Genomic DNA, 20,072 nt, shown 5'->3' with positions numbered 1-20,072 from the left:
TTTTTAACATTAGCTCTCCTCCACTTGTTGCCATTAGCCATTCTTGCACATTCGGCAATAATCCCTCCAAAAAGTATTGGCATTGGTGCCATTTCTCGTACCCATGATGTGGACACTTCAAGAGTAGCCCATTGAATCGCTCCCAAGTTTCGAAAAACTGCTCGTCCTCTCTCTAGGTAAACTCTACGATTTCCCTGCGAATAGCATTGGTTTTATGCACTGGGAAATATTTATTTAAAAATTTAGTTACCATTTGTTCCCATGATGCAATACTATTAGCAGGCAAAGTATTTAACCATGAACGAGCTCTATCCTTTAAAGAAAATGGGAATAATCTGAGTTTAACATCATCATCTGAAAAATTTTCATATTTAAAAGTTTGACAAATGGCATGAAAATCATTCAGATGATTATATGGGTCCTCATTTTCTAGACCATAAAATGTGGGGAGACAATTTAGCACACTAAGTTTTAATTCAAAACTCCTAGCAGCTACATTTGGGTATCTTATACATGATGTGCTCAAATTAGCTAAGGGACTAAAATAGTCCTTAAATGGCCTCTCCTGTGGTGCTTGTAAATCCATTTTATTTTTTATTTGTTTGTGTGTGCGAAGTGTTTTTTCTAAATCAAGATCTATAGGTTCAAGATTAGGAAATAATGACCTACGACCATGCATGCAAAACAAATAAAATGAAAATAAAGTTGAGAACAAAACAAATAAAAATAATGAAGAAGGAGAAATTACGATACTAACCTTATTGCGCTATTATAACCTTATAAAAACACACTAGAAAAAAAAATTCGTGAAATAAATTAACTAAAAATTAAATTAATAAGATAAACAAAAATTACAAAGAAAAATAACTTAAAAATTAAATTGCAGAATTGTAAAGAATAGAGAAAGAAAAGAAATTATTACCTCTAATTGCAGATTCACTTTTTTTTAATAAAAAAATACAAGAAAATAAATAAAAGAAATTATTCACAAAAATTAATTCTACGAATTAAAATTACTTACCTCCCCGGCAACGGCGCCAAAAACTTGTTGTGCAAATTTTAATGAACTCGCAAGCGCACGAATCTATTGTAGTATAGACTAATGGTGACGAGTGTCGATCCCACGAGGAGGTGGATTTTAATTATATATAGAATTAATTTTGTATGAGATGATTGGATTTGTGGTGGAAATGACTTGGAATATGCTAAAACTTAAATTAAAATGACGAGAATAAATTCTGAAATTGGAATTGAAATGGCGAGAATAAATTGAAGAGAATTCTATTGAAATGACGTACTTGGGTATCTGGATCCGTATCAACATGTATCATGGGCTAAATATTCCTTATTAATACCAATTAAATCATGAGGGGGGAATCCACACCTCATGAACCACGCTCTAATCAATATGGTGCTAAGGGTTTATCGTGCCAAATAATAATAACCTTGTACTAGAGAGCCGGTGTAACCAAGGCGGTATCTAGACAAGACTAGTATTATTTGTCGACGAGAAGTCAAAACATCCACAAAAACTAGAGGGGAAGAGAAAATAAATTTACCAAATAAAGCCCATGACACATGTTGAGACTTCACCTTCAACCCAAGCTTGAAAGAAAATTAGCTACTCATAATTGAACTAGGGGCAAAATGGAAATTTATTAAAATACGTAGAAAATACAAGATGGAGAGGGAATTACAGAAAATGGAATCCAAAAATGGATTCAGGGCTATCAAATTAGGGGGGAGAGGCCCCCTTTTTATAGATACATGGAGTAAATCATGGCCATCGGATTAAAAACAGTTTGGACGCTCAGGATTGCGCCACGTCATCAGTCAACAGTACGCGGTTTGACCACGCGGGTGAACAGTAACACGGTTTGACCCTGATGAACAGTAACGCGGTTTGGTTGACAATAATCCTGTGTGATGCATGTACCGTACGCGAGATTTTTCATCCACTGATATGCTGCCACGTCACCATCAACAGTACATAAGAATTTAGCCCAACAGGATTGTGACACCTCATCAGTCAATGCCACATCATCGGTCAATGCCACGTCATCATCCGTCTATGTGAACAGTGTCGTGAACAGTAACATATACAGTATTGTACACGTGAATAGTACCGTACATGTGAATAGTGCCATTTTTCCTTTTAGGCTCCTCCTAAGGTTTTCGACCGTCCTGAGTTCAAAAGTGATGTTCGTTTTGCCGTCTGATCTCTCCTTTATTGTGAAATGACTATAATGCCCCTAAAATACATAAAATACTTAATTAAAATAAAACGCATGGAATTAAATCAAAAGAAGGTTAAATTCATAAAAGTAAAGGTGTTAGTAAAACTTGTAGTATAAAATGACGATTTTCTCCTTCATAAATATACATTTTCTAACACTCAACACTTGCCTGCACATTAACTAACTTTTTCTTTCTTTTTTTTTAAAGAACATTAATTTAGGTTACTTGAGTTTACTTTAAACTATTGTCGGCTGTCAAAAATAAAGAATGAGAAGGTGCTTAATTGTTTTTTAACTAAAATGTCCTCGATGTTGTTAATAATTTTAACGAAGAAATTAAGTTAAAGACTTGAATGACATAAATTTATACTTAAGAGAGATTTAATTGATTCATTTTATAAATTTCTGGTCTCAGAAAACTTTTCTACAAATAATGACTTAATTAAAAATTACCTAATAAATATATCATCGGAAATACAAAGTCCAAATAGCTTTAAATATAAGAGTTGGACTATTGACACCTCTCTGATCTCCTCATAAAACCTCCTTTTTAGTTATATTAATTTTATTTTTGAAAATACCCCTTTTTTTAGATACACTTTTTTAAATTTTAAATTTTCATTTGATTTGTTTTATTGTGAAAACTCATTATTGTGCTATATTTTTAATTATTTTCAATTTTATTATTACCCTACACACAAATTAAAAAATTATATGAGTGATAAGTTTTTTAGTATTAATAATTGGCTGAAAGAGGCCTACAATGAGGATGAGTGAAGAATGCAGTTGTACGTAGACTAGGTTGGAATATTCTAATAAAAATAATTACTAGAGAATAGAAACTAGAAAGCATTGAAGAGGCCTCTCAAACCCAAGTCCAATTTTACAATTATATAGCACAAGTGCAGGCAATTGGAAGCAGCTAGCTACATGTTCACCTGCTTCAAGCGGTGCCTACATATATTTAAAAAGTGAGAGCTACTTGCTTGCATTCGGTGGCTGTTTGGTGGCTATATAAATGCAAAATTTTGACAACTGCTTCATTTTATCAAATTTGAGCACTGAGAATGAATAAAGGAAACAGGAGAGAAATAAGAAAGTGGAGAAGATAAAAGAGAAGAAAAAGAAAAGAATAAAGAAAAGAAAGAAGCCGAGAGTGGGAAAGGAGGAAAAGAAAGAAAAAAGAGAAAAAGAAAATTAAAAAGCTGTGAGTGGAAAAGAATTTGAAAAGGGGAATTGAGGGAAATATTATAGAAAATAGAATTGGACAGTTAGATCTATATTAAGTGAGTCAGTGGGTAATATATTTGTGAAATATAAGTAACTATCATTTAATTTACATCGTACGTATTAGTTTTTGTATCAGTTCTAACAATTAATTTTTTAATCCTGCATTTTATGAGAAATTCAAGAATTTCGAAACCCACAAGAGCCCCAACAGACCCCTGAGTGAAACCAAATCTGTAAGTAGATACAATTATTACCATTATGTATTCTATAAAACATTTATGATTGATAATATGATTTAATATCATGTTATGATTTTATATACACATATTATATATTTTATTGAGTCACAATATGTGATTGCCAATCACCATATATGTAGTCTTCTCTATAAGCTCTATGCATTGTGTATTGAGAGTTAAATTACTTTACCTGTATGATGTAGTTAAATTTTGTTAGGTATTGAAAGGTTTTCTACCCTCTATTCATGCGATGATGATCCCGGTAAGTATTGAGAGTTATTTCCTTTAGGTATTATATGGTGCAGTTTTGTAATGAATATATGATTTCCAAGTTTGCTGATGTATTACATTCAGTGCAGAGTTATGTAAAATGATTATGTATATACCCTAGTACACTACTTTATGGTAATTGTTAGTGGAATGTGTTGGATATTTATTAGTGGATTAAGTTAGGTTTGTGTTTTATCAGTGGGACAAATGTACGGTTAAGATGTAATTAGTTTTATTTATTTGTGTGGTTGATTAACCATGTATTAGTATAAATAGAGGAGGGTGGAACACATCTCTACACACCTTCTCTTCTCTTCTTTCCCCTCAATTTATTTTTCTCATCTCTCTTTGTAATCAATAAAATTAGTTTTATTTCAATTTTAAAATTCTATTTTTTTAATTATGTGTTTTTCAATTTTAATAATTTTCTTTATTTAAAAAATGTTTAACTAAATATTCATACTTAGAAATATGATTTAATCAAATTTCATTTTTAATTTTATAAATTGAATCATTTTCTATTTAATTTTATCCATATTTTATATTTTAAAAATTTGATTTATTGTAGATAAATATAGAAATTTGGCACAATGAATTCTTAATATCTTAGTATAAAGTATGGTAAAATGATATTTTTACTTAGTGTAGACAAGTTAAGTTTTGGCACATTAAGTTCTTAGTCCATAATAAAATTAAAGGGAAAATTATTTTAATTTATAGAATTAATCTTTTGAGAAATAAAATAAAGAGAATTTGTTAAATTGTATTTATTACTAGGAGTGGATCCATAACCCTAACTAATTCAATTTTATAGTTTTTCTTAAATTAAATTGCATACTTTTAAATTTTATTTTTATTATTTTTTGATAAACTTAAATAAACAAATTAATCATTTTTCTGTGGATTAACATCGGACTCACCGAGTTAGAATATAATAAGAAACTTTTATACTTGGGAGTTAAAAATCACTTTTAAGTCATATCAGTAGTCTAAAACAAATCTAAGTTGATTACTTATGTCCATAACCTGGGGGTTTTTATTTGATTATAATTCTTGATCATCTTTTATTTATTTATTTTTCAATGAATGATAATAGTTTTTATAGCTACAAGACTTCGATCTTTGAAATTTCAAAATTTTAGCTAGCTTCGTTTTTTTTCTTTTTGAGCTTTCAATTTTCTTGAATTAGTTTATTAATGCATAATTTATCAGGTTCGCTGAATAGTTATTGGCAATAATACTTTGGTTCTGGTACTCATAGTAGATAACTTTTGATCCACTTTTCTAGCTCTAGAATTTATTAATTTTATTTGTTAACTTTTGATTATCTTCAAATACAGATCTTTTATCAAACAATTTAGGGAAAAGGACACAGAGACCCCTAACGTTTGAATAAGGGACACAAAACCCCCTAATGTTTCAAAAAAGACACTCAGACCCCTATTTCTTAATAGTAAATTATAATTTTACCATTATACCCTTATAGCATATTAAAAAATAATTATTTATTATCCAATTTATTTCTATATTATTAATAAAATTACGAATATAACTTCATTATCCAATTTTTCCATTTAATTTTTATCAAATTTTATCTTCAAACTAAATAAATTTAATCCATTGCTCAAAAATAAAAATAGATTAAATTGATTATTAATATAATAAAAATAACATATATTTAATATAAAAATAACATATATTAAATTAAAATAAATTTAATTTATATATGGAGAATTGTTATTTTTAAGAAATTATCAATTTAATTTATATATAAGAAATTATAAGAAATAACATATGGAGAATTGTTATTTTTATTATATTAATAATCAATTTAATTTATTTTTATTTTTGAGCAATGAATTAAATTTATTTAGTTTGAAGATAAAATTTGATAAAAATTAAATGGAAAAATTGGGTAATGAAGTTATATCCATAATTTTATTAATAATATAGAAATAAATTGGATAATGAACAATTATTTTTTAATATGCTATAAGGGTATAATGGTAAAATTATAATTTACTATTAAGAAATAGGGGTCTGGGTGTCTTTTTTGAAACATTAGGGGGTTTTGTGTCCCTTATTCAAACGTTAGGGGTCTCTGTGTCCTTTTCCCAACAATTTATTAGAGACCACTATTGTGGGGCTTGTGGGATTGCTCTCAAAGATGATGGGGGTGATGTTTTGAAGAGGTTTCATTTCCAGCAGTAGTAGCCAACGGGTTTGATTTTGGTTTTGTTCTTTATATTTGTTGTGAAGGATTATAATATTGTATATCTAAAGAAGACATATTTTGTTTATAAATTATACCAAATTATGACATTACTTTTGTCTTTTTCATATTAATTTTAAATTCACATTCTTTTTTAGTTTTAATGGTGATATATATATATATATATATATATATTCCTATGAAATTAAAAAGTAATATATTAAAATTGGCAAAATTAAATTGAAATATAATTCATAAAATATATTTATAAAATTCAAATTAAAATTTAATTAAATACAAATAATAACTAATGAAATAAATTAATAATGGAATAATAAAAAATATGAATATCCACTAAATTTTGAAATTCACAACAAAATTCATTTAAAATTTTGAAATCCCACCAAATTTATTTGTATACGTCATTATCTTATGACATATATTAGTCATGCATGGAAATGGTTATGACAAATATTAATCATACGCGAAATTTTTCATCAAAATAGTTATGACCAAAGTAGTGACAGATAATATGTCATATATAAAATGACGTATGTAAACAGTCATCTTATTTTCTTGACACCGAAATCAACGACGGTCGCTCAATTGTCGTGCAACATGATAGATGATAGGTAATACCTGTCATAAAGGCTTTTTTGTCTAGTAGTGCATGTAGATATAGGTTAAAATATTTCGCTCTTGTTACAACTACCTAGTGAGAATAGTGTGTCTCTTTTGGTGGTCGTGTCATATATATTGTGGGCTATTTAATTTGTTTTCAATACATCTCATACATGTCCAGAATTAATTTGTTTGAAATATAATTCATAAAATATATTTATAAAATTCAAATTAAAATTTTACTTCAAAATTAACGGAACAGTATTTAAAAAAATACTTTGATATTGTTTTAGAATAAAAAAATAATATATTTAACAGTTTTTATGTGAATGACTGCTCTTTACAAACATCACGGCTACCAAATTGAGATCAAGAAACCCTAAAGTCTTTGCTTAAATTGCTGAAGAAGCAATGGCGGCTCTTCCTCCAGATATCATCGTCGATGTGTTTGCAAAACTCCCCGCCAAGCCTCTTTGCCGATTCAAGTGTTTATCCAAGTCATTCAGGGCCTTAATTACTAATCCCCGGTTCGTCAAGATCCAACAAACTGAAACCCAACAAAGACAAACGCTGGTTCTTGTTAGTATGGTCAAGAGCTTGGTAAGAAACTCTCTTCTCCGTATAGACCTCGATAGCAAAATTATTACGGAAGATCAGCTTGATTTTCCAATTAAAGAAAGCTCTTTTGATTGTCTTAGGATATGCTCCTCTCGTAATGGTTTGTTGTGCTTATCACTCCGAGATGAAACTGCAACTGAAACTTTATTTATATACAATTGTTCAACTAGAGAGTTCAAGAGAATACCAAACGACTATGAACCTTTCACTAATAGAGATACACCGTTAGTTAGCTTAGGTTATGCTCAATCAATATATGAGTTCAAGGTTTTAGGGTTTTCTGACTCTTATAGAAATGCCAAAGCAGTAGTAGGTGTGCAGGTCTTCTCTTTAAGGAAAAATACTTTGGAACACCTTTGAAACTGATTTTAAGTTTTTTCATCATTGTTCTCGGGCGACCAATCTCAATGGAACTGTCCACTTCGGTTTTTGTACGCTCAATTCTGATTACATGATTGCGGCATTTGTTTTGGCAAAAGACAAGTTCAAATTCTTAGCCTTACCTGAAAAATGTTTGCCAATATCATTCCAAATATTCATATTCAATTATAGGAAATTGCCTTTGTTTAATCTCAGAGTCAACATTATGGCCGAAAGAATTTTGGATTATGAAAGAATATGGGCTGAGAGAATCCTGGACTTAAATTTCATTAGCCAATTCAGTTCAGGCATTGCAGCCATTATGTTCCATGAAGGACAATGATTTTATTTTGTATGTTTTAGACGAGAAATTTGCACTTATTGATCCAAAGGATGGAAAAAAGTATGAAGATTTTATGATTGATGGCTTTCAAGAAAATGTTAGAAAGTATCATGTGGAAGTATATGCTGAGAGCTTGATCTCACCCAATAGCAGAACAAACTTCCGAATAAGTGAAGGTCTGAATAATAATTAACTCTTTCATTCTTTTTCCTTTTTCAACTGCTACTATGTATAAACTGGTCACGAATTATCTCAAAGATTTCTTGTGTTGTTTTTTGGGGCATTGAATTTTGAATTTAGTGTACGAGCAGGGGAAGACAGAATTGAGGAGGAGGAGAAAGTTGCGTAATTAGCTATTATGGGATTTCATGAGCCATATTAGTGTTATTTAATTATGGGTTATTTAAGCAAGAATTTATGTTCAAAACTGTAAGCAAAAATAGAATCAAATGCATTGTGGGGGTATTTTCTTCCTCAATTAAAATTGAGTGAAGGTAGTCTTCTCTCTTACCCAAAAGTAAAGAGTAGACATCCCTCGAATATTTGTGAGGGTTAAAATCTGGGCAGAGCTCCATTAACATTGATGTAAGTTGGTTCCAGTAATAATCTGATTTGTAAATATTAGTTATACTCTCATGTAATATGAGTTGTAATTTGAGCAATAATCTCATGTAATAAAAAAAAAACAGAGAAGCTAGCATAACAGAGTAGCCATTATATATGAACAACCGTGCCATAATGTTAGCTTCAGTAAGGTACGAATAAGTCTTCTTTGCTCTTTCTAATTGAGAACGCTTAATTGCTGCTTTTGATTTTAGAGGAACAATTAAAGCTCAAAACTTCACCCCTTATAAAATCCAAATAGTATATGAAACTAGTTTGCTAGCAATTTTGGAGTGTTTCTCTTTTGTATATCAGTAATGAATGCTTCTTTATTCTCTAATCTCTGGCCTTTTGAAGCATAATCATTTCCCGTTATCCTCTGAAATTGACAATAATTTTTCTTACTGCAATTTGTATATCCAAAACAATAAAAATAGTCATTAAAAAATTTCAATCGGGAACTCTTAGGATTATTCTTAATCAATACATTATAAGCAATTAGAGTTCAAACTTTACATACGGTTGAAATTTGAGAACAAATTCTACGAACAGAATTCTAGTGGCAATAGAGCTTTTACTCCTCTAGGATTGGCATGTATATGCGATTGCTATATTATAAGTCTTATCTATTTTACACATATAATCACGAATCCTGCAGTTTGCTTGACATATATACAATTGTTTTACAGTTACCTTCCTCGATTTTACCTACAGTATCCCCGAAACCTGAAGTAATTTTTTCTTTAACTTGCAAATTAAAGCAATGGATTGCTTTATAAATCGGTTTTGATATTGGGTTCTTGTAATGGCTTATTGTGCTTGAGGATTAAAGAGAGACTCGGAGCGTAATTATAATAACTATTTATATAAGATATACAATCCTTCCACTACAGAGTTAAGAGAATACCAAGACCGGAAATTTGCATTTTGCTATGCTCAATCAATAGATGATTACAGATTCCTGATAGTACAACAGTTCTTGGTAGAAAAGAAAATGTGCATGACTTCTCTTTAAGAAACAACACTTGGAAAAGTGTTTAAATTTGATTCTTATCTTGTGATCAAACTTGGTATTAAAATAGGATTAGGAATCATTGGGGGTGGAAGGCGAATTTCGGCATTTGGTTGGTAGTAGACAAGTTCAAGTTCTTGCCTATGCCTGATGAAATCACAAATGATCATCATCATAAGTATTCGGCCGAAGTTATGACAGACTGTCTCTGTATGTTCAGACGAGGAGTATTCCAAAATAAATTTTGGTTTACGAAAGAATATGGCGTAAAAGACACTGATCGATTCGGTTTTGCCGGTTTTAAATTCTAAAGGAATACGGCACTTTTTGATCAAAGAGATGGTTATTGTAAAGAACTTATGGTTTTTATTGACTTCAAAGAAAATTTACAGGAATACAAAGTACTAGTGTTTGTGGAAAGCCTTTTCTCACCTTAGCCATACCGAAAAGTATTTCCTTAGTGATGAAGGTATGAATAATTCTTCTTTGTCTCCCTGGTCAAATTTTATAAAAGAAAAATTGGGCTGCTGGAAACGGTGATTAAATTGATTCTTTTCATGATATAATTCTTTGCTATAAAAATAAAACAAAAAAAAAGGTAGGGAAGGGAAAATGGACATTATTTCTTTTCAAAATCTAATCTGATCCCCAGTTTTCTAAATAGTTTCCAATGTCTAGTAAAATTAGGAGTCTAGAAACTGCAGTTAATTAGCGTTCACGACTGGAAATGGATCATACCGATTGTATATCATTCTATTCCAAAACCTTGTTGCAATTGTTCTTTTTTAGTCTTCAATTAGGATTAACTGTGCAAGATTCATGTAGCAAAAACAGTTATAAATTGAGAGAATTAATGTTATGTTGCATAATCATGTATTTACTTCGTCTGTTTAGTTTGTGCTTAATTGTAAGTTCTCAAGCCTCTTTGCATAGTTGAATTTGTAGGGATGGCAATGGGGAGGGGACCAATCTCCCCGTACCCATCCCCGATATTTTGCGTATGTCCCCGTCCCCTCCCCATCCCCGTCAAAATTATTTAAGAGAATCCTCATCCCCTCCCCGAATAATAACAGGGGATCCCCGAGGGTCCCCGATCCCCGAATAACTAATATATTTTTTTTGTTTTCGATTTTGAGTTAATTATATTAAAATAAAAAAATCAAATAAAAGTAAAATTCGAAATATATCTTACATTAATATCCATTACAAAAGTCAGATACATTAAATTAGTAAGTAACGCAGCATGCAAATGATACAAACTATCATGAACAAATTAATAGCCTAATACAAAATTGTTACAAATAAAATCAAATTTAGATTCAAAATTAACTTTTCAATAGTGGCGTGGACACTTTATAAATGTGGACTATTCCCTTTACAACACAATAGTTAAGTCGAAGCAAATCAAGAGCAAATATTAGATTAGATTAGATATTAAAATTGTGATTTGCTGTGGGCAATTATAACATCTAAAAATAAATAAATAATAGATTTAAGATAAATAAAAAATTGATTTAAGTTTAAAATATTTAATGAATATTAAAATTAAAACAAAAGTTTTGGGCTAATAGAATATGTCCGGTCTTTTTAATGTCATAAATAAAAATTTAGGACTTTAATTAGTTAATTAGGCCTAAAAGTTTAATAATATAAATATTTTGATATTTTTTATTTTTACCAATACTTATAATTTTATAATTCAAATTTTATAATTTATTTACTAGTAATTTTAAAAAATAAAAATTAAATTAAAAATTAAAATGGGGAAATGGGTAGGGGATGGGGATTCTACCTCATCCCCGTCCCCTCCCCGAATAAGAAATTGGGTAAAAAAATTTCCTCGTCCCTTCCCCGAATAAGAAATTGGGTATAAAATTATCCCCATACCCTCTCCGAATGGGGAAAATCTCCGAGAATACCCGTCCCCGTGGGGATTTTTACCATTCCTATGAATTTGGACTGAAAATATATTATGTGTATAACACATAACCCATGAAAGTAATGTCGCTTTACACCTCAATGTCTTCTATACATGCCGCGGTTCTCATTTCCCCAAAAAAAGGGAAAAGTAGTATTGGAAAAAATTTCTCAAAAAAAATAAAAGCATTGAATAAATTTAACTCAAGAATTTGGTAAGATTGGAATTGTTATTTTGATTGAATTTATAGGAGTCCATAGGGATAATTGATCGGTCTGCAATTTCTTCATCATGTTCCTTCACATTACTTTGATTTCTTGGCATATAAGAAATTCTTTTCTCTGCGTTTGTTTTTCGTTTTATCGAAGGAATTATTCATCACGCGTCCTCGTCCATGTTCTACCACGATGGACTCCTATAAATTTTACACCTCAAATTTACAGCTCAAATCCCTTTTGCCTCATTTGATTGTGCAACATTTATTTTTAATGGCCTTTTCATTTATGTGCTTGCTTTTTCTTTTAGGGACCCACGCGTTTCTCTGTTCTCTTGTTCTAGTTAGCTTTATGCATGTGGTTGACTAGACTTTTGGCTTACCGTGGGCAAGTGTTTCTATTTGATATTACTCTGATATCTCAATTTTAGGTAATATTTAGGTAAATTCTTGCATAAATCTCAATAAAAATTGACCAGTGAGGTAATGACATTGAAAGTTCCATAATGTTACCTTCAATAAGGTACTAATAAGTCTTCTTTTGCTCTTTCTAACTTTTTTTTTTAATACTGTTATATAGAACTGTAGGTATTATAATTAATATTTACAAATAGATTCTATAGTTGAAACCTTCTTCGTGATATGTACTCCTCTGAAGCGCTGTCCAAATTCTTCAAACCCTCTCAAATATTCGAGAGCTGTCCACTCCACTCACATTTCGTGAGGAATAGACTGACTCCACTCAATTATTTGATAATTGAGGGAGGATTGTAAATAAACCTCATAAATACTTTTATGGAGGCTCGAACCTTTGCACTCATTATTGTAAGTGCAAGGGTTCTCCCACTAGACCAAAAGCTCATTGGTTTGCTCTTTCTAACTTAATTGCTGCCTTTTGATTTTAGAGGAAACTATTGAAGTTCAAAACCTCACCCCTTCCAAAATTGAAATGGTATATGAAACTATTTTTGCTTGAAATTTTGGAGTGTTTCTCTTTTGTATATCAATAACTAATTCTTGTTTGTTCTCTAATCTTTGGCCTATTGAAGCATAACTATTTTCCATTATCCTCTGAATTTGCCAAATTTTTATCCTAGTGCAATTTGTTTATCCAAAACAATAAAAATACTTATGGAAGTTTCAATTGGGAACTCTTAGGATTATTTTTAATCAATACATTATAACATATTAGAGTTTAAATTTTAGGATTATTCTGTGCTTAATTTTCGCTTTATTGAGGGAATTATTCATTATGCATTCTTGTTCGTGTTTTCCCACTGTAATCGAAACCCTTTTGCCTCACTTGACAATGCACACACCATGTTACAAAAGTTAATGACGTGTGAAAGGGAAATGAAATGGCTTTTGTCATTTATGTGCTTGACATATTGTGTAAAAACGTATTCGGTCTTAAGTTTGCTGGGCCACCAAGCGATTTTGCTTTTCCTTTCAAGGACCCAATCCCATACACATAATCACTTTTTTTTTTTTGGTTCTCTTGTTCTAGCTAGCTCTATGCATGTGCTTGACTAGACTTATAACTTACCGTGGACAAACTTTTTCTATGTTAGAAATTACTCTGTTGTTCAATTTTTTTTTAAAAAAAAAAGATTAAAGATTAACAATATTAAAATTTTAAGTTTTGATTTCATTATAATATAATATCTCCCAATATAAAGGTCTCATAATTTTCAAAACTTAAAAATTTTCGGGCGGAGGTAAAATTTAGGTGAATACTTGCTCAAAAGTCAAATCTTAATCCAAATTGTAACGGTGAGGTAATGACAATGAAAGTTCCTGGCTGGAGAAATGGTACAAAATTCCAATTTCCAATAGCTTTTTATAAGCCTGTCTACCTTACAGATTCTGTAAGTAACAGACCTGTAATCTCAATCGTTGAATGTGGATAGAGAAAGATGGAGGGTTGGCAACGGTCAAAAAAATAAGGGGAAAAAAAACCCAAAGCATGGGGAAACCGGTTTTAATGGTTAACGTGCAACCGGATGTGAGAAGTAACAAAAGGACACGTGGCTGGAGAAATTTACAAAATTAATTATATTTTAATTCGGTTGGTATCGGTAGAAAAAGACAGTTTAGGTCATACTACCTCCGAGGCGACCGCGCGCGATTGCTTAAACTAGACCACACACCGTGGATCCAAAGTATTTTGGAGGGGTTTTTTCACACCATGCTATTGCACGAGATGCTACGTCGCCTCGCTTGCTATATGCACGAGTCTGAATAATAATTTGATACGCTGGAAGCCTATAACCACCAACATTTTTCCACTATCAAACTACAAATATTTAGACTTTCAATACACCGCCCATCAGCCTAATTTTTTTGACCAATTTCAGTGACGGGTTACCGGTCAGCAACCGGGAATGCATTCATTTTGTCACCGGAAGAAAACCAGAATGGCTGGTTCCATATATAATCTCCCATTCCATCCGCCGTCCACGTGCCACGCATCCATATATCCTCTTGTCAACTCACAGGCCGTTACTTACAGAATCTGTAAGGTAGATTGGTATCTGAATCTACTTTCAAATTTTCTTTCTTTGCTTTTCCTTCCTTTATTGGTTGGATCAAATTTTCTTTCCTTCTGGTCTGCCCCATTATCATGATTATGTTTCTTGACTTGACAAATCATGTATACGAAAGCTCCAGGAAATTTCCAGGAAACTAAGAAAGCTCCGGTCATTCAATTATTTACTATGTACTCGCCAGATTAATTCAATTATTTACTATTTACGCATTTTCATTCTTACATATCCCCTCTCAACTCTCAAGATTAATTCTCTGTTTCTGTCACCAAATTTCTAAAATTTCCTTCATGGCTGCTTCTTCTTCTTCTTCTTCTTGCATTTATGAAGTCTTCCTCAGTTTCAGAGGGGAGGACACTCGTAAGAGCTTTACTTGCCATCTCTATGAGAATTTGTATGAAAGAAAGAACATCAAAACGTTTATTGATGATGAAGAGCTTAGGCGAGGAGATGAGATTTCACCAGCCCTTTTGAACGCAATCCAAGGTTCAAAAATTTCGGTGGTCATTTTCTCAAAGGACTACGCTTCTTCAAAATGGTGCCTAAATGAACTTGTCAAGATTCTTGAATGCAAGAACACAAACGGCCAAATTATTATTCCAGTCTTCTATAGAGTAAGTCCATCTGATGTGCGGCATCAAACCGGAGTTTTTGGGGACGGTTTTTACAAGCTGGAACAGCAGTTCAAAGAGAAACCAGTAATGGTTCAGAAGTGGAGGGTTGCACTGACAGAAACAACCTATCTAGCCGGCCATGAATCCACGAAATTCAGGTAACTCTCTTTCCTAATTCATCTTTTCTCTGTTTCTGTCTAGGCCCGATTTGACTCAATGTTTTTGCATCTTTGCACCTTTATATTAGGCACGATGCGGAACTTGTAAACAAAATTGTCGATGATGTTTTGACGAAGTTGGAAAAAATAACAGTCTCAACGGACTCATCCAATGGCCTAGTTGGATTAAATTCACGAATTGAGCAGATTAAACCCTTTCTGTGTATGGATTTGTGGGATACTGTCCAAATTGTTGGAATTTGGGGCATGGGTGGTATAGGCAAAACCACCCTTGCTGAAGCTATTTTCGATCAATTCTCTGGTGAGTTTGATGGTAAATACTTTGCAAAAAATGTTAGGAGAAAATCAGAAACAGAGGGTGGCCTAGAAGAGCTACAAAAGGAAATGCTTTCGACAATATTAAGTGAAAAACTTGAAGTAGATGGTCCCAACGTTCCACAATTTACTAAAGGGAGGCTCCGACGCATGCAGGTGTTGATTGTACTTGATGATGTGAATAAAGTTGGACAATTAGAGGGTTTGATTGGAAGGCTTGATCAGTATGGTCCAGGAAGTAGAATTGTTGTAACCACTAGGGATAAAGGAGTCCTGGAAAATTTTGAAGTGGAGGAGGAGAAAATATATGGGGTTAATGGATTGGAATTTGATGAGGCTTTCAAGCATTTTTGTAACTTCGCTTTTAAAGAAAAGCATTGTCCTGAAGATTTCAAACGTGACTCACGGAGGGTTGTAGAGTATGCCCATGGCAATCCATTAGTTCTTAAAGTGTTGGGTTCCTCCCTCAAGAGGAAAAGCCATTGGGGAAACGTATTGGACGACTTAAATCGGATTTGCGAATCTGATATTCATGATATTTATGATATATTAAAGATTAGTTTTAATGAATTAACGCCTAGGGTGAAGAGTATATTTCTAGATATTGCGTGTTTCTTTGAGGGGGAGAATAAAGATTTTGTGACAAGGATACTCGATGATTCTGAGTCTCATGGACTAGATATCCTCATTGACAAGTCACTCATATCAGTATCAGGTAATTGCTTGCGAATGCATGATTTATTGCAAGAAATGGGCAGAGAGATTGTTCGCCAAGAATCTGCGAAAAGGCTAGGCAAATGCAGCAGGTTGTGGGATCCTAAGGAAATCCGCCGCGTACTAAAACATAATAAGGTAAAAATCCTCCATTTTTTTTATATATCTTTTATTTGTTTAGAGTTATGCACTCATATTTTTCCAACCATACCAGCACACCCATATATTTTTTTTTATAAATTTTATTATTGCCATAACATCCTTTAGTAAAAGCATTTTTATGAACAAAACAACTAAAATCATAAAAACCATAATTAAGTAAAATTAATGACTGAGGGTGTCAAGAGAACAAGTCTTCAAATTTTAATTTTTTAAAGAAAACTCCAGATTTTTTCAATTTTGGAATGTTGAATAAGAGTGTGAAGAGTATAATTTTATTTTTCTTCAAATTTAGTGAAGAGTGTCAGAGCAAAGTGAGTGTCATGAGGATTGGCCCACCTGGTTCTACCTCAATATAATTATTTTTTTTTCAAAAAAGTAAGTGTGTTTTAGAGTATAATTTTTTTTAGGCAACAGTAGCTAATAAAATGGACTGATTGGCCCACCTAGTTCTCCTCCAATCACTCCTTTTAGCTTAAATGTACCTTAAGGAGGCTGTAAGATGGTTAAATCCTTTCGAAAAGGGTCGTATCTCAATTTGACTTGGATACAATTACAACTACTGGAAAAAAATTACTTTCATTTTTTTCCCTAATTTTGAACTAACATTTTGGATTCTATGGACTAAAAAAAAATCAAAATCTTATACCAATCAAATAGGCTCAGTCTTCTCAACTTCTAGATATTAAGATAACAGGTTTGTAAATTAGAGAAATTTTGAATTTTTTTTCGGTTAGTTTAATTTTGCAATGGTCCCCAAAAATTTCTTTTCTCACATATAGATATTTAATATATTAAAAAAAATAAAATCAAAGATTGTAGAATTTGTTTTTGTTTAAGGACCTCTTAGTTAATAAAGTTTTACGAATGTTTCTTTTCTGTTTTAGGCTTACTCATTCTTTGTTTTTGTTTTTTTTTATAAGGGGACCGATGCAATTGAAGGCATATTTCTGGATTTGTCCAAAATAAAAGGCATCAATTTAGACCCCGGAGCCTTCACAAATATGTCTAGTATGAGATTGCTCAAATTTTATGTACCTAAGTTTTATAAGATTGAAAGGTTTCTAAGTATGAGCATTGAAGAGCAACTTTCATACTCTAAAGTGCAGCTTCCAAATGGCCTAGATTGTCTTCCTAAAAAATTGAGATATCTTCATTGGGACACATATCCATTAAGGACACTACCATCAAATTTCAAGCCAAAGAACCTTGTTGAACTGAATTTGCGTTTTAGTAAAGTTGAGCAACTTTGGGAAGGAGAAAAGGCTTGTGTTCCCTCATCTATCCAGAATTTCAAGTATCTCAGTGCGTTGTCTTTTAAGGGCTGCAAAAGTCTTAGGTCTTTTCCAAGCAATCTTCGTTTTGTTTGTCCAGTAACTATTAATTTCTCTTATTGTGTTAATCTCATAGAGTTTCCACAGATTTCTGGGAAAATTACACGGCTATACTTAGACCAGTCTGCAATAGAAGAAGTTCCATCATCAATAGAGTGCCTAACTGATCTTGAAGTGTTGGATTTGAGGGGTTGCAAACGGCTGAAGCGGATTTCAACTAGGTTTTGTAAATTGAGATCTTTGGTTGATCTTTTTCTTCATGGCTGCTTGAACCTTGAGAGTTTCCCAGAAATCTTGGAGAAAATGGAACATTTAAAACGCATCTATTTAGGCCATACAACAATTACAGAGCTGCCATCGTCATTTGAAAATCTACCGGGGCTTGAAGTATTGTTCGTAGATGATTGCTCTAAACTTGATAAGTTGCCGGATAACATTGGCAATTTTGAATCTTTGTATCACATCTCAGCAGCTGGATCAGCTATTCGTCAACTACCATCCTCTGTTGCTGATTCAAACGCACTTGGAATTCTTGAGGTCTCTAACTGCAAAGGTTTGGTATCATTGCCTCGATCATTATTATTAGGTTTATCATCTTTGGGACTTCTACGTATAAGTTACTCTGCTGTAATGGAAATTCCACAAGAGATTGCTTGTCTATCCTCACTGGAAGTATTGTATCTAAGTGGAAATAACTTTGAGAGTTTACCTGCAAGTATCAAGCAAATGTCGCGGCTGAGTTCTCTGGACTTGAAGGATTGTAAGATGCTTCAGTCATTACCAGAACTTCCATTGTGCCTAAAATCTCTTGACTTGAGGGATTGTAAGATGCTTCAGTCATTACCAGCACTTCCATTGTGTTTAGAATCTCTTGACTTGACGGGTTGTAACATGCTTCGGTCATTACCAGAACTTCCATTGTGTTTAAAATATCTTCGCTTGGGGGATTGTAACATGCTTCGGTCATTACCAGAGCTTCCATTGTGTCTACAATCACTAATTACAAGGAACTGCAACCGGCTTCAATCTTTGCCAGAGATACCGTCATGTCTACAAGAACTAGATGCATCCGTACTCGTAAAGCTATCCAAACCCTCTCCTGACCTTATTCAATGGGCACCCGGATGTCTGGAACCAATTTATTTTGGGTTTACTAACTGCTTGAAACTGAATGGAAAAGCAAACAACAAGATTTTGGCAGATTCATTACTAAGAATTCGGCATATGGCAATTGCATCACTGAGACTGGGCTATGAAAAGGCAATCAACGAGGTATCAAATTCCCTCTCTTGTTTACTATGTCCCTCTTTGTTATATCTAAAATCATGGTTTTCATTTTACAATTTTCTTTTTTAAATGTCATTTCACAGAAACTTTCTGAACTGAGGGGATCCCTAATTGTTTTACCTGGGAGCGAAATTCCTGACTGGTTCAGCAATCAAAGTTCAGGATCTTCAATATGTATTCAACTGCCACCGCACTCTTTTTGCAGAAACTTAATCGGGTTTGCTTTTTGTGCTGTTCTTGATTTTAAGAAAGTTTGTTCTCGTTGTATGTGCGATTGTTGCGTCATCTTTCAATCCGACTTAGAAATAAAGACTCTCTCTGAAACCAAACATGTTGATCTGGGTTTCAGTGTGCGCACTGAATACATTGATTCAGATCATGTCATACTTGGTTTTAAACCTTGCTTGAATGTTGGGTTTCCTGATGGTTACCATCATACAACTGTCTCACTTAAGTTCTTCAATAAGTGTTACCAAAACCAAAAGGGTCACAAGATAAAACGTTACGGAGTATGTCCAGTATATGCAAATCCCAGCGAGACCAAAGCCAACACTTTTACTCTTAATTTTGCTACCGAAGTTTGGAAATTGGAGGATTCGCCAAGCGCGAGTGGAACTTCGGATGAAGAGGAATTGGAACCGAGTCCCAAGAGAATTTGCAGAGTCGATCAAGTCAACACTCCTTAACAAATGAGTCACCCGTTTTCACGTATTCGTGTTCCTCAGGTATGTCGAAAATGCTCTTAATTCTAGATTGTGATTTGTTTAAGATGATGTGTTATCTATGTATTCCATTTTGCTTTTGAAAGTCAAAGCATCAGTTAATAATTCATTGCAACCTGCTAATAAGTCAAAGCATCAGTTAATCCTCTGTTGTTGTTTTCATTATTAAAATTAGTGGAATTCAACTCTTAATTCTAGATTGTGATTTGTTTAAGATGATGTGTTATCTATGTATTCCATTTTGCTTTTGAAAGTCAAAGCATCAGTTAATAATTCATTGCAACCTGCTAATAAGTCAAAGCATCAGTTAATCCTCTGTTGTTGT

At 32.5% G+C, this 20,072-nt stretch overlaps 3 protein-coding genes across 11 annotated transcripts in view; all 3 read left to right on the top strand.

Moving 5' to 3' along the window:
• Positions 1–20,072, top strand: part of LOC102624213 (TMV resistance protein N-like) — an 87,847-nt gene that overhangs the window by 36,823 nt on the left and 30,952 nt on the right. The gene's annotated exons all lie outside the window — the stretch shown is intronic.
• Positions 7,221–8,323, top strand: LOC127900777 (putative F-box protein At3g16210). The gene is made up of 2 exons (XM_052435999.1): positions 7,221–7,740; positions 8,151–8,323. The coding sequence occupies exons 1-2, from the start codon at positions 7,221–7,223 to the stop codon at positions 8,321–8,323; spliced, it is 693 nt and encodes a 230-aa protein (XP_052291959.1).
• Positions 14,462–20,072, top strand: part of LOC127900998 (TMV resistance protein N-like) — a 69,616-nt gene continuing 64,005 nt past the window's right edge. For 3 of the 8 annotated variants that reach the window (XR_008052979.1, XM_052436685.1, XM_052436686.1), the window contains exons 1-4: positions 14,470–15,195; positions 15,285–16,383; positions 17,328–19,010; positions 19,109–19,750. Coding sequence is in view for 6 of the 8 variants with exons in the window: in XM_052436685.1 (XP_052292645.1) it covers positions 14,714–15,195; positions 15,285–16,383; positions 17,328–19,010; positions 19,109–19,711 (3,867 nt within the window). In the remaining 2 variants the exon portion in view is untranslated. Of the gene's footprint in view, positions 15,196–15,284; positions 16,384–17,327; positions 19,011–19,108; positions 19,751–20,072 lie in introns of all 8 variants that reach the window. The other 5 variants (XR_008052978.1, XM_052436684.1, XM_052436682.1 and 2 more) reach the window with 4 other exon arrangements.

This window comes from Citrus sinensis, chromosome 3 (assembly GCF_022201045.2).
Source record: "Citrus sinensis cultivar Valencia sweet orange chromosome 3, DVS_A1.0, whole genome shotgun sequence".
Taxonomy (NCBI): Eukaryota; Viridiplantae; Streptophyta; class Magnoliopsida; order Sapindales; family Rutaceae; genus Citrus; species Citrus sinensis.
Note: the sequence above shows the minus strand (reverse complement) of the source record. Positions and strands in the feature narration are given on the sequence as shown.